General features: G+C 46.4%; 1 protein-coding gene across 1 annotated transcript in view; it reads left to right on the top strand.

The window, feature by feature from the left end:
- The first annotated feature begins 2,207 nt into the window (after positions 1-2,207).
- The window catches only part of Rnf145 (ring finger protein 145), a 36,056-nt gene continuing 23,189 nt past the window's right edge, over positions 2,208-15,074 (top strand). Inside the window, exons 1-3 of the mRNA XM_048333984.1 lie at positions 2,208-2,303; positions 10,543-10,764; positions 13,134-13,242. Of these exons, the coding sequence (XP_048189941.1) occupies positions 10,581-10,764; positions 13,134-13,242 (293 nt within the window). The 5' untranslated portion in view covers positions 2,208-2,303; positions 10,543-10,580. The remainder of the gene's footprint in view (positions 2,304-10,542; positions 10,765-13,133; positions 13,243-15,074) is intronic.

Raw genomic sequence — 15,074 nt, 5'->3', positions numbered from 1 at the left:
TGGTAAGTTGAACTCTTGGTTTTTCCTGCTTTTGGTGGTTTAGGTGTCTCCAGGAAGTACTTCTTGGGCACTTAACTGCTCTCTATTTGCGTGGCCCTTTCTCCAATCCCACCCCTGTACTGCCCCCATCCCTCCTTTGGCTTTTCTTTTTAGTTCCATTTAATTGCCTGTTTCTAGTAGAGCTCTCACCAAACTGGACTGGCAGCAATGTATGGCTGTAACCCTCTCATTATCAAGGTAATTTTCTCTTCGTGTTGTTTTGATCATCAGCATTTACAACAGCTCCCATAAAATTGCAAGGTAAGAAGGCCTGTGACTTTTTCCTGCTTTTACAAGTGCATACTACTTATGGTAAAGCCATTTTCTTTCCCTTTTTTAAAAAGAAGCTGAGGTGAACCTTCCTCCAGTGAAACAATATGTCCAATAAGGACAAACTCATACAGTATATTTTCAAGATTGTGTAGTTTATCCAAGAATCAATGAAGCCAATCAGAATCTAGTGCTATATACATTCTGTCTGCTTCCTCTCCTGTTCCGTTTGCTTGACTAAAGTAAAACTGTCACAACTGGAGAGCGCCCTGGAAAAGGCCTGGAAGCTTCTATTCTATTCATTAGTCCTGGGAACCTCTGTAATTTCTGCTTTATGAGGCTCATGAAACTGCCTACCTGAGATGTGACAGGCTGAATGATTATTCTGAAGTAATGGAAGGCATCTGGATGAAAGGTTATAAAGTTATGAACACAATTCCCAGGATTTTTTTTTTTTTTTTGGGAACTTGATTTGTACAGAGCTTTCCGGCTAGGAGAAGGCAATCATTCTGAAATTGGTGGACTGATGTCCACCTCAATGTAGAGCTTGGCTTGACAATTTCAGCAAGACACAAGGTGTTCAGAATGGAGGAGACGGGCTGCCATTGCATGTGCCAGGGGGCACAGACCGGAACTTCCACAGAGAGGGCCCCCACTACAGGTATCAAGAATAAGGTACGTTGATTTCTCTAGTACATTACCTAAATCGAGGCTTTTACAAGCTCAGGATCCTCCGGCAGAGTTGGCAGCATCTTACTCATCCCAGCACTGTAACGTTTCTGGTCTCGCTGTGTTGAGTACATGGTTAGGACAGCTAGAGTACCGGCTTCCCACGTGCACCCATCTTACGCATCCGAGGCCACACGGGTGTTTCTAGCAGCAACTCCTGGGACTAGCCAAATGGAAAGTAAGGAACCCTGGGGTGGGGTGGGGTGTGTGTGGGGGTATTGGGGTGGGAGGGGCGGCAGGGCCCTACCCCGAGGGCGAAGTCCTGTCCAGGCCCGCCCGATTCTCCCGTGCCCCAGGCCCCTGCCCGGGCGGGAGCGGCTCCGGCCCGGGGCGGCGACCTTTAAATTGCGTTAGGAACGAGCTTCCTCACCGCCCTGGGGAGCGGGTGCGTGTGCAGTGCACGCTCGCGTGCTCCGAGCTGCCGTGGCCGCCACAGCGATTCTCCGCACCCCACCGAGGATCAGGGTGTTCGCGCCGAACGAAGCCCCCGCCCCGGGCAGCTCCGGGGTCCCTTCCCTCCCGGAGGTCGGCTCCGGGGCTGGGGGCGGGATTGAGCCAGGGCGCAGTCGGGGACCCGGTGCAGATCCGGGCGTGCCCCCCCACCCCGCGGTCCGCGCAGGTGAGCGCGGGCGTGGGCTCCCGGCGGCCGGCCGGGGAGTGTGCGGGAGCACGTGCGTCCGCACGGCGCGCGCTCCGGAGGGGGGGGCCCTCTCCCACCCCCGGCCCCCCCGGCGGGCTGCGTGGGGACCCGGCCAGGCCGAGGTCGGCCGCCCGGTGCCCGAGGCGGCGCGGGGCGGGGCTCGCGGGCGGGGCGGGGCGGCCCCGGGGGCGGGGCTCGCGGGCGGGGCGGGGCGCGGCGCGCGGGCGGAGCCGTGCGCAGGCGCAGAGCGCGGAAGCCGGGCGGCCGCCGCAGAGCGCCGGGGGCGGGCGGAGGGGGAGGCGGAGGCGGAGGAGGAGGCCATGGCTGCCGCGGCCGCCGCGGGCTGCTGAGGGGCTCGGCCCGAGAGCGCCTGCCGTCGCGGACGATGGTGACCGCACGGGTCGGGCTGCTGCCGCCGCCGCTGCCTCCACCTCCCAAGACGCTGCCACCGAGGCCCGGCGCGGAAGAACCGCCGCTGTGAGCCGCTCCTTCCCGATCCCCCCCCCCCCGCCGCCGCCGCCGCCGCCGCCTGGAGAACCGGAGGGCCGGCGGGAGAGCCGGGGAGCTGCGGAGGAGACCGGCGGCCGGCCGCGACGCCCCGCGGGGAGGGAGGCCGCCGCCCCAGGTGACCGCCCGGCCCCCGCCCGCCTCCCCTCCCCTCCCCGCGGCCGCCGCTCCCTCCTCCTCCCCCTCCGTCCTCCTCCCTCCGCGCCCCGGCCCCCCGCCTCTCCCCTTCTCCCTCGCCGAGACCCCCGCCCGGGCGGCCCCTTCCCGCCCCTCCTCGCCCGCGTCCAGCCCCAACTTCACCTCCGCCGCGCCTTTGTCCACTTCCCCCCCCCTCCCTCCCTCCACCTCCCCCCTTCCCCCCCGCCTCGGTCCCCGCAGCCCCCCACCTCAGCCAGGCCCCGTCCCCGCCGCGGTGCGAGGCTTGAGGGGCGCGGCCAGGCCCGCGGAGCCCGCGGAGCCCTCGGAGCGGGGGGCTGGCGGGGGGGGGGGGGTGATCCCCTGCACCGCCTCCGTCGCCCTCCCGCCCTTCCCTCTCCCGCTCGCTAGCCCGGCTTCGCCCCCCCCTCCTCCATCCCCCCATCCACTGGGGCTTTTCCCACCCCGGGACTTGGGGGGATCCGCGCCCCTCCCCCCGTCCCCCACCCCCCTCCCCGGCCCGGGTTTCTCCGGGCGTCGCGAACTTGGCCGGCATCTCCCAGGGTCTCCCCCCACCCCGGGGGCTGTTTGACGGGGGGGGTCTAGCCGGCACCCTCGCCCTCCCCACCCCCCTCCCCCGACGCCGGGGGAACACCCCGGCCGGCGCTTCCTGCCGCCGCCGCCGCCGCCGCCGGAGTTTGGGCGGCACGTCATCCCCTAGCCCGGGGCCCCGGGGGCCGGGATGCGCCGCGCCGCGCCGCGCCGGGGTTACTATAGTTCAGCGGCGGCGGCGGCGGAGCTGAGCCGAGCGGAGCGGAGCGGGCGGGGCGGCCCGGGCGGGAGGCGCGCGGAGGGAGGACGGGGCCTCGGAGATTAAGGGGAGGCTTTAACCACGCCGTGCGCCGGGAACAGGAAGCTGGGCGGAAAGCCACGGGGAGGACCCCGTGCCATTATATATATATATACACACACATTTTATATAAAAACAAACACGGAGCGTGCCGTGAGTCCCGGATCCTGCCCCCGAAGGAGGATGAGCTGTCGTCGGCTGCAGTCGTGATCCCGGCCGAGAGGTAGCGCGGGGATGGCGTTTCCTTCCGTGGATCGGTGGCCCCGCAGACTGGAGAGCGTGGGGACCCTCCGCCCTCCCTCGCGGGTTCCGAGAGGATGGGAGAGAGAGGAACCCCCCCGCCCCCCCCGCAGGTCGCCAGTGGTCGAGGCAGATGGAAATCGGGCGCCTAGGAAGTTAGCCGGCCGCGAGTCGGAGAGGGGAGGGACGGCTCTGTGTGAAACGTGTGCCCAGGCTCATTATGTAAGAAGTGCGTTTTCCTCTCCGCGCATCTCGGATCTTAGGCTCTAGCTCAGTTTTGCTTACGTTTTTCAGGTCTCAGCGCCTTAGCACGCAGACCAACAGTCCAAACCCCGTGTTTTCCCCTAAGATCAGTTTTAGTGGGTGGTAGAATTTTTTTTTTTTTTAAAAACAAACTGGTTGTAACAAAGAGAGGTTAATGATAAATGAACGTTTTGGTTTTCTTCTTTTGATGGAGGAGAACATAGTAGAAACTTTCAACCCTCAATTATCTGTATTAGCAGTTATCTAAAGTGCCTGTAGTTTTACATTGAGTCATGTTGCTTTTGTTTTACCTGTTTAAGGAGGAGCGTAGGAAATAGTGCACTCATTTTCTTGTGTAAATAATATTTTCTATTTGTTTCTTATTTTAACTTAATTTTTTTCTTTTTTAACACAGAAATCAGCTGTTAGGTTATAGATGTAGTATTTCTTACTGTGCAGGATGATTTGTTTGGTTTCAACATACTCAGATTGAAAGTGTGCTTTCAGAAAAGTGTAGAATGAAACCTCTGAGTTTTCTACCCCACAAATCTTGAATGGTAAGCCTGTCCACATTGTGCATATACAGTACACAAGACATTACTATGTGTGTACTTGTTGATTACTATTTCCAAGTCTAGGGAAATCATTCTTTAAAGTTGTTAGGGTCTTGTTTTTGGTCAGCATTTATTGAACTTTTATTTTCGTGGGTTTGGGAAAGATGTCATTTTCTCTTTAGTGTGTGTGTGTGAAGGAGAAAGAATGAATCACCTTTATTTAGATTACATCAAGAGACATGATGTTGGGTATTACTTTTCTCAGTTTAAGGAGGAAATTTTAAGATCTTGCATGAAACGTAAAATAGAAAGTTTGTGTATTTGGATTTAGATAGGTCACATCTTTAAATTTCCGTTGTTTTTAGTTATCCTGATTATTTTCTGGGACTGTTTGGTATTGTTGTGGTCTTAAGAGAACTTGAAGGGCTGGGGATTTGGCCTAGTGGCAAGAGAACTTGAAGCTCTCTTCAACTTTATAATATGCTCTGCTGACAGTGAACCTAGGAAAATATATTAAGTTTGACCCACACATTGTAGAGCAAGTAGCTTCTTAATCCCAGGAAAGAAGCCTCCATGCAGGTATTGGCAAACAAAATGAGTTCTTCAGAATTTTGTGTAGATGTGTGTATAGTGTATGGACTAGAATGTAGTATAAGGTACTTATTTGTGGTGGATCACTACCTGCCATGTATACTTGTATTTTAGAAAGTTTAGACTAAGGTTTTGAAAAACATGTTTCTTTTTTCTTTTGTTTTTATGTTTTGAGTTTGTTTCCTCCATGTGCTTATATGTGGCCAGCCTATACACTTGGCTGGTTATAGCATCACTGAAGTCCACACAAAAAAATTAGTAAGTAAATAATAGATGAGTTATTATATGGGCATACTTCATTCTTTCTAACATTCTTCTTAAAGATATTCGACTCTTATTTTACCATGCTGTAGAGTTTGGGGGGATATTTCTTCTTGGATATTCTGTGTCTGACGGATTTAGTGACTCAAGGCTTTCTTTTTGTTGTAGTTGTGACTTGGAAGTTGTGGCTGAAAATTAGGGGGAAATACACATACCATTCTGTCAGTGGCCTAATGTAGTAGAGATGATCGTTGATCAGGATTAGGGAGGGTGCCTTTCTCCCCTTTCCCCAGCAGATCTATTTCTAAAACAGGATTATTTGGTTCATTTTTTTCTTTTTCCATATCCCTTTAAGAGCTACAATTAATAGTCAAAATGAGTACATTTTAAAAAGAACATTAAGAACAGAGGGAAGACTTGAAGTTAGCTGCCATAAATATGTATCACAAATATTAGTAATAGTTTCTTCCCCCTTTTTTGTTACAAAAACTGACAGCAATTTATATTAGGCTATGAAAAAATAGTACTTTTTCCACATAAAGGCTGTCAGTTCTTTTATCCTAATAGTACTGATTTCCACATGTGGCTAGTGGACTGTGAGAAAATCTGCTATTCATAAGATGTTGAAATCAATTCTCAACTAGACATTGAGTTACCACTTTGACCACCAGAGGAAGTAGCTGTTCCCTGAGGTCATTGAGGTGGCTGAGATGCTTGACACATTGCAGCAACAATTCCTTCTTCAGTAGTGTCAGCAGGGAGATTCTGGAAACCTCTGCAAATGTGATGGGATAGAAAGTAGAGAAGTCACCCCCAGACTCAAGGTTGCAAAGGATATTAATGAGAAAATTTTGGTGTACTTTTCCCCAAGACACCAGGTCTCTCAGTATCCTCAGGGGATGATTGTAGATCTCCTCTTTGATACCCAAATCAGGCAAGCATATGGGAGAAGCAACTGCCTTTGCCAGGTCTCCATGCATATGTTGGCAAGTATTAAGAATTGAAAATAGAAACACACATCTTTTTTTAAACAAAGAAATGAAAAAGACTTGTTAGGATTATGCTGCTTTGTATAGGAGAGCTGCAAATTAGTCCAAGGAATTAGAAGAGGGCAAGCAAAGTAGATACAGGAGAGCACATCTCTTTCCCCTCTTTCCTCCCCTACTGGTCCTGGTGCTTGAATTCAGGGCCTGGGAACTATCCTTGAGCTTTTGGGCTCAAGGCTAGCACTCTACCACCTGAGCCATAGGTCCGTTTCCAGCTTTTTTGGTTGTTAAAAGAGTCTTAAGGACTTTGCTGCCTGCCCTGTCAGGGCTGGCTTTAAGCCGTGATCCTCAGATCTCAGCCTCGTGAGTAGCTAGGATTATAGGCGTGAGCCACTGGCACCTGGGCTTTCTAAATGACTTTTAACACCTACCTAATATGTAAGTGCTTTGTGGATAGTTGTTATACTATATATCATTTAGGGAATAACAACATTATAACATTCATTACTTATTCATCACAGAAGTACTGTCTTTACTATGATATTTTCAAATTGAGGTTTATTGAGTGGATGGATACAGAACCTTTCTGAAATGCAGTTTAAGTTTGCACTGTTAGGGATTTGGCTTTTCAGTGCTTTTTTTGCCAGTCCTGGCGCTGGGGACTCAGGGCCTGAGCACTGTCCCTAGATTCTTTTTGCTCAAGGCTAGCACTCTACCTCTCCATCCACAGCACCACTTCTGGCTTTTTCTGTTTATGTGGTGCTAAGGAATCGAACCCAGGGCTTCATGCATGCTAAGCAAGCACTCTACCACTAAGCCACATTCCCAGCCCCAGTGCTTTCTTTTGTTTTTGTTTGTTTGGTTTGGTTTTTTGGTGCCTGTCCTAAGAGCTTGAATTCAAGGCCTGGGTTCTGTCTGTCCCTGCTCAAGGCTGCTGTTTGACCACTGGAGCCACAGCTCCATTTCCAGATTTTCTGTGGTCAATTGGAGGGAAGAGCCTCATGTACTTTCCTGCCCAGGCTGGCTTTATACTGCACCCTGAGAGCACAGCCTTCTGAGTAGCTGAGGTTGGTTACATGCATATGAGCCTCAGTGCCTGGCTACAGGAAGTTGTTTTTGATTCTTACGGTAGTTTTTGTTTTCGCATAGGAAAATTATTAAGAGCTGTTTCTTTAAACAAAAAATCAGAATTACAGCTGGGCACCAGTTGGCTCATGTCTTGCTACTCAGGAGACTGAGATCTAAGGATCGTGGTTTGAAGCTAGTCCCAGCAAACCAATCTATGAGACTCTTATCTCCAATTAACTAGCAAAATGCCAGAAGTGGAGCTGTAACTCAAGTGGTAGAGTGCCAGCCTTGAGCAAAAAAGGTCAAGAACAGTGCCCAGGCTCTGAGATTAAGCCTCAAGACAGGCACCGCCCCCCCCCCCCAAATCAGAATCACAATATTTATTGTAACATTTGTTGTATATTATTGGTAGTATTAATACATATACACACACACATATATATATATGACAGCATTTGGATTATGGGAATAATGTGACCATTAAAAATTTGTATTGGTGTGCTGAGTTGAACTGCTTTTGAGTTTTAACTTTCTGAGCTAGGAAGTTAGGAAAATTGGAGGGTAAGACAGAAATACTGACAAATATTTAACCATAGCTTAGCAATCTGTCACTGTAATTTCCTTCAGAGATAAATGTTTTCATTTATCCTGTAATGTCTGAAATTACTGCCAAAGCAAGAAATGTGTTTAGCTTTCTCAGCAAAATTCTTAAAAGGATAGTGTCAGAGCCAACAGTCCGGAATTATCTTTGCTCTTTAAATTCTCCTTTATCTACTTTGCTTGCCACAACTCTTCTGATTCCTTGGATTAATTTGCAGCTCTACCATACAAAACAGTATAATTCTGACAAGTCTTTTTCATTTCTTTCCTTTTTAAAAAAAAGTTGTGTTTTTTTTCTTTCTATTTTCATTGTTAATACTTGCCACCATATGCACAGAGACCTCGCAGGGGCAGTGTTCAGCTTCTCCCGTAGGCGTGCCTGTCTGTGGAAAGGGCACCCCTGATACAGACAGGCCCTGTGGTCCCCCTTGTCCCCCCTTAGAAGAGATTTTAAAGAAGAGCAGGAGTGATTCAAGAATATACTTCCCTCTACCTGTGAATTCATTATACATCCTCTGGGTTGTAAATTTAGTACTCCAATTTTGAGTCTAAGCGAATAAGGAGAAGATAGGACTTGTAAGAGATTACAGACCACATGTGAATTTGTTAACTTTCTCTTCAGTAGTTTTGCCTTTTTTCACTTAGTAAGTGTTCAAGATTTGCCGTCTTTTAAAAAAATAATTTATTTGGGCTGGGGATATAGCCTAGTGGCAAGAGTGCCTGCCTCGGATACACGAGGCCCTAGGTTCGATTCCCCAGCACCACATATAAAGAAAACGGCCAGAAGCGGCGCTGTGGCTCAAGTGGCAGAGTGCTTGCCTTGAGTGGGAAGAAGCCAGGGACAGTGCTTAGGCCCTGAGTCCAAGGCCCAGGACTGGCAAAAAAAAAAAAAAAAAAAAAAAAAAATTTATTTTAGTATTAGATTTATTTCCTCTCTTTTTAGAGAGCTCATTGTATTTCAGATAACTACAAGGAAGTGATTTTTTTTTTCTTAAATTAATTGGGCCTGGCTGTTGTCTTTTAGCTTTCTCACTCGAGGCTGATGCTCTCCCATTTGAGCTGTGACTCCACTTCCAGCTTTTTGCTGGTTAATTGGAAATCAATCTCTTGGACTTTTCTGCCTGGGCTGGCCTTTTTTGCTTTAGTTATTTTTTTTTTTTGTTGTTTTTTTTTTTTTGGCCAGTCCTGGGCCTTGGACTCAGGGCCTGAGCACTGTCCCTGGCTTCTTCCAGCTCAAGGCTAGCACTCTGCCACTTGAGCCACAGCGCCGCTTCTGGCCGTTTTCTGTATATGTGGTGCTGGGGAATCGAACCTAGGGCCTTGTGTATCCGAGGCAGGCACTCTTGCCACTAGGCTATATCCCCAGCCCTGCTTTAGTTATTTTTAAAAGTAAATCTGATCTCTGACATTGATCTTTCTGTGTATGATTCTCTCTTAGTTGAGATTACAAGTGTGTGCCATGACTTGCAGCTTATTAGTTGATATAAGGTGTCCAGAACTTTTTGCCTAGATAGTCTTGAATGCCAATCCTCCCAATTTCTGCCTCACAAGTAGCTGGAAAGCATACACCATCATTCCTGGACAACTTAGCAGTGTTCTTATATAAGGTAGTTTGTTGCTAAGTTCCTAGATTTGAAGTTGGTAGCTTCTTTTGTTTTGTTTTGTTTTATTGCCAGTCCTAGGGCTTGAAATGAGGGCTTGAGCACTATCCCTGGCTTCTGTTTTTGCTCAAGGACTCTACCACTTGGGCCACAGCGCCACTTCCGGCTTTTCCTGTATATGTGGTGCTGAGGAATCGAACCGAGGGCTTCATGTATACGAGATGAGCATGTTATACCACTAGGCCATATTCCCAGTCCAGTTAGTAGCTTCTTTACAAATAAGTTTTGATGTGGTCTGAGGCCATCCCAGGCAAAAATGCAAGACCCTATATGAAAAACAACTAAAATAGGGGAGGGCTGGAGGTGTGTCTCAAGTGGTAGAGCACTTGACAGTGCTCAAGTGGAGGACATGAGTTCAAGCCCCAGTACTGCCCAAACAAATAAACAGTACACCATAGCTGCACAATTTTGTATCCACTGAAGTATGTTCCAACTTAGAGGCATGTTAACATTTTGTCTTGCCTAAAGTTGTTTAACTCACTGCTTTTGTAAATATTGTTCTTTTAGCTCTGAGATTTTTTTTTCAGTTTTCAGAAGTACTTTTCTTGTCTTTTTAATCTAAGTTGAGTTCCCCCAAATACTTTCTGTCAGTTTACCTTTGGTGTTTCGTTCTTGGAATTTACCAGAATTTCTAACTATGATCGGAATTTTAAAACTTCACTGTCTCCTAGCATGGAAAAATATCATGAGGCAGAAACTCTCTCCTGATCAAGAGTAAACGGTACACACAAATTACTGTGTGAAGTTTTGACCAAGTACTGAAACATGGATTTTTATTTAGAATAGTAAGTTAAATAATAAACAGGCTGCCCAGGAAAAAACAAACCAAGTTTTGAGGTCTGAACATGTAGTAGAATCCTAGGTTTTGGCAGACCTGAAAGACTAAATACAAGGCTGATTACCTATCTATAAATAGCTAAGGATGTAGCTAAGGAATTTTAGGGTCCTCTTTCCCCCTGGGGCCTACGCCTTGAACTCAGGGGCTGGGAATTCATTGTCCCCGAATAATCCTCAGATCCCAGCCTGCTGAGTAGCTAGGATGACAGGTGTGAGCCACCAGCACCCAGCTGGAATTTCAGTTTCTTTGACAGTCCTTTAGATTTATAAGAAGATAGCAAATGCTATTTGTGTTGACTTACATTTATACATTGTGCTTTCTGGATTTTAGGTCCGCCCCAAGTTAATAAAAGCAGAAAGAGAAAAAGCATGGCTGCCAAGGAGAAGCTGGAGGCGGTGTTGAACGTGGCCCTGCGGGTGCCCAGCATCATGCTGCTGGACGTCCTGTACCGGTGGGATGTCAGCTCCTTCTTCCAGCAGATCCAGAGAAGCAGCCTCAGCAACAACCCCCTTTTCCAGTACAAGTATTTGGCTCTCAATATGCATTACGTGGGTAAGCATCTGCTCTTCCCTCTGGCCAGCGGGGAGCATTCAGATGTATGTCTTGGCACATTATGAATTTGGGTGAAGTGGGCTTCATTTATATTGCTGCGACTGTGGTAAGAAGTTGGGGGAATCTTGCTTGTGGCTTGTCTACTTACAGCATATGAATTACTTGGACCAGAGGAAAGTAGGCAGTATTGGATTTGTTTTACTAGATAAAACTCATTAGGCAAGAGAAAAAGGCATTTTTAAAGTGTGGTGTGTTTCTTTGGTGGTCCTGGGCTTCAGGATTACCAGGTTGGGATCTTCTGCATGAGCCATGCCTCCAGCCCAGCAGTTTGATTTTTCTAATATGATAAAGCAAAAATAACGAGAAGTACTTTTTCAGATAACTTTTCCTTTCTGATGTGTCCTTAGTTTTAGGGGCTGGTTATGATTCAGAAAGTAAGTTTAAAAAAATGTAATATTCCTGAGATTACCTAAAATATTAATGTTAGTTGAAGATTTTAATTAAGTGGAATTTTGGAAATGGTTAGTATGATGCAGTATTTTCTCCCTTACAAAATACTCCTGGGATTATAGTTGAAATGCTTTGACGTTAGTAGTAAAATTAATTATGAGAGATTAAGGAAATTAAGGGCAAGAAGTACAGGCCCAAAATAGATAAAATTCACTCAGAATGAAAGCATCTGTAACTTTAGCTTAGTTTTTAGTTTACCTGAAACAAGTACCACACATTTTTAAAATTAGCATTGTTATTACAAACTCCTGGCTTGCTTGGAATGGTGTATTATAATTGTTCTAGGTTAATATTTTATTAGAATTGTTGGCTGCAACGTACATCTCTTGTAAAAGTGTGAACAGTTGTCACGTCTCTGTGAGATGATTTTAGAAGAGCTTTTTGAATTCACAAATGAGTGGTGAATGCCTTGTTCAGTTGCGATGGTACTATGGAAGCAGAATATCTGGACTTAATTATAAACTGTTGGGTTAGCTCATCATTATCAATTTGGTTATAGGTTGTTTGGTTCCTTCTGTGGAGTGAATAGTGATGCATGCTTACCCCAAAACTTAACAGTGGATAGGATTAATTTATTTATTGCCAGTATCATAGCTTGAACTCAGGGCCTTGTGCTTTTTCTTGTCTTGCTTTTTTTTCTCTGTTGGTGTTCCACCACCTGAGTCATGTCTTCTACCCTACTTTTTGTTGTCTAATTAGAGATGGAGTCCCACAGACTTCTGCCTAGGCTGCTTTCGAACCATGACCTTCCTGGTCTCTGTCTCCTGAGTAGCTAGGATTACAGGCCACCAGTTTGCAGCCTTAGCAAATGGGATTTTGGAGAGCAAAAGTGGTTGAGCTGCTTTGTGAGGGAGAAGGAAAGAACCTGAGTTTGTATTGTTGAATCTAAACATTTAAGTGCCCCTCTCTCATAGATACTGAGCTATGTTATGTGTATTAATTTAGAATAAGAAATGAAGTGTGTTTTTGTGTATGTAGTAGGTTCCTTGGAACCTACTGGTAACATATCTGGAAGGGATATCAATATTTGAAGCAACAAAATAAATTCTTTGTGCCAGATTGCTTTACATAGAGAAAAACAGTTACTTACAGACTACATTAACAGAGGTTAAGAAGAAATCCACATCCCAGAACCACAGGGAACAGGCTTTTCAGAGCTGCTGCCTCAGGTGCAGGACCTGAGAGGAGCCTCATGTCTTAGGTTTGACAAGTAGCCAGACTCAGATTTCTTCTTTAGAGTGATAAGGGATATGTGTGTGTGTGTAAGTGTGTGTAAATGTGTAAGAAGGTAAAAAGATAGGTGGTTAGAAAATAGGATCATTGACTGTAGATGGTTTGAAACATTTGTCAGTGGAATGAGAAAAACGGGGATAGGAAAATGAGAATTCACTGTGAAGAGCAGCGTTTTCCTGGTGGTTTCTCCAGGGTGGGGAGGAACCCTGCACAGCCAGTGAAACAGGTGAGGACTGGTGTCTGGCGAAGTGATTGGAAGATACAGGAGAGAATGAGTCTTCAGGAGTTAGAGGATTATGATGGCTAATCATAGGGAGTGGGAAGCCTAAAGAATCCTGGCCCAGAGAGAAGAGAAGATGAGCAAATTGGTGTCGAACAGCCAAGTAGCCATGGGGGAGCCAGGGTGCATCTTCGTGTGCTGTACGGGTCATACATTTTCAATTAAGATAAACTCAGTGGTATTATGGTACTGAATGAACTTTGGTAGTGAAATTTAGAAAAGAAACAGAATCTCAGTTTGTGATACCTAATGGGGAAACAAATGGTTTCATACTCCTGGTATAACGAATTGGGAGACTAAATTAGAAGCATTTTTTAACTTACATGTCTCTCAATTTGTGCTGCAGGTTACATCCTAAGTGTTGTGTTACTCACTCTGCCCAGACAGCATCTGGTCCAATTGTATTTGTATTTTCTGACTGCTCTGCTCCTTTATGCTGGTCATCAAATCTCCAGGTAAGAGTGTGGTCCCCTTCTTGACATATGACAAAATTCAACTTTCTGGGGTTCAAATTTTATTCTTGCAAAAAAGTAAAATTGAATATGAAATAGGCCTCTGGTTATGTTTAAAGATTCCCCTGAGCTTCTCTGTAGTGCCGGAGAAGAGACTTTCTTAAGTTAGGCTATGGGAACACCAAAATTCCTGCAGTGTATTTTCTTCCATCGTGGAAGTCATCCCGCAGTATATGAGAATCAGAGTAAGCCACTGCTTTGTAAGACTGGATGACTGATAGAGACTAATCAGGATAACTTTGAGATTGAAGACTGGATGACTGATAAGAGTGATCACTGTAGCTTTGAGTTGAATTGTCTAAGTTATAACTTCTGCCTCTTTAGCAGTGACACTTATTTGCCCATGTCTGCTGGACCTAAGTTTTAGGACTAGGGTCTATCAATGAATGTGAGCTTCCTGCCTTTGGAACGGAATGTTAAAAAGAGTTCAACTCAAAGTAACACCATAAGTACAATAGGGCAACTCCAATTTTGGAGGTGTAATTTCTTTTAGATCTTACATTTCATGATTTCTTATTGAAATGTACTTAGCATCATGAAATAACACTGATTCTATGAGGAGAGTGACAGGTGCCTTATATACAGAAAAGGTCATAATAAGAGGTCTAAAACACAGATCTTAGTGTAGGCATGAATTTAGTCTTAGAAGTAGCATTTTTACATTACTAGAATTGAACTGAGTTGTAGATTTTTCTTTTGATTGTAAAATTATAATGCTTAATGCAGACAATTTTTGGGAAATAACAGAGGACTAAGAAGGCAGTAAAGGGCACCTGAGTTATTTCATGCAGAGGTAGGCCTGTGATTCTCATGGTCTGTTTATTTCTTTCCTACCTTTTTTTTTTTTTTTTTGGTCAGTACTGGGCCTTGGACTCAGGGCCTGAGCACTGTCCCTGGCTTCTTCCCGCTCAAGGCTAGCGCTCTGCCACTTGAGCCACAGCGCCGCTTCTGGCCGTTTTCTGTATATGTGGTGCTGGGGAATCGAACCTAGGGCCTCGTGTATCCGAGGCAGGCACTCTTGCCACTAGGCTATATCCCCAGCCCTCTTTCCTACCTTTGATTTCTCAGCTCTTTGGTGCAGACAAAAGAATGACAGTAACTACCATCTAAGCAACCACTTGCTCTTGCCCCCTCTTGAGGCATGACCACTTGTCTTCCTTAATACCTGCTTCTCAGGCCCTGAGCTTTTTGAAGAAACTTCACCGTCCCACATTTGTCTCCTTCCTTTCTTCCTCTTTTATTTCTTCTGTGCAAGACGGTACCTGCAGGTAGTTTTCTTTTAGCTCCTGCCGTCAGCCATTCTCTTTGCCCAGGTCGTGTCCTCTGATGTTGCAGAGTCTACTGCAACAGTCATTTTGTGTCACACCTGTATGTTCCCAGGTTGACTCAGTAAAGCTTTCCTAGGAGATTACTGGCTGGTACTAACACAGACAACACGATGCCCTTCCCTTGGGACCACTGGCCCAAATCCCATGCACATTCCTTTGGCAATTCCTGGACACCTGGATCTCTCTTCAGGATCACCTTGGAGATACTTCTCTGTTCTTATTTGTCCATTCTTTTAATTGTTATTGTAAAGGTGATGTACAGGGGTTACCATTACATAAATCAGTACATTTCTTTTAGACAGTATCACCCTTTGCCTCGCTCTCTCCCAGTTTAGTCATTATTAAACAAAAGTTCTGTCTCTCATCTGTGTGTAGCAATCAGGATCTGGGCTCTACACTCTTACTTTTTTTCTTTTGGCCCTAGTACCAAGGCTTGAACTTTGGGCC

Source organism: Perognathus longimembris, chromosome 25 (assembly GCF_023159225.1).
Source record: "Perognathus longimembris pacificus isolate PPM17 chromosome 25, ASM2315922v1, whole genome shotgun sequence".
Classification (NCBI taxonomy): Eukaryota; Metazoa; Chordata; class Mammalia; order Rodentia; family Heteromyidae; genus Perognathus; species Perognathus longimembris.
The sequence above is the reverse complement of the archived record's forward strand: the minus strand, read 5'-3'. Positions and strand labels throughout refer to the sequence as shown.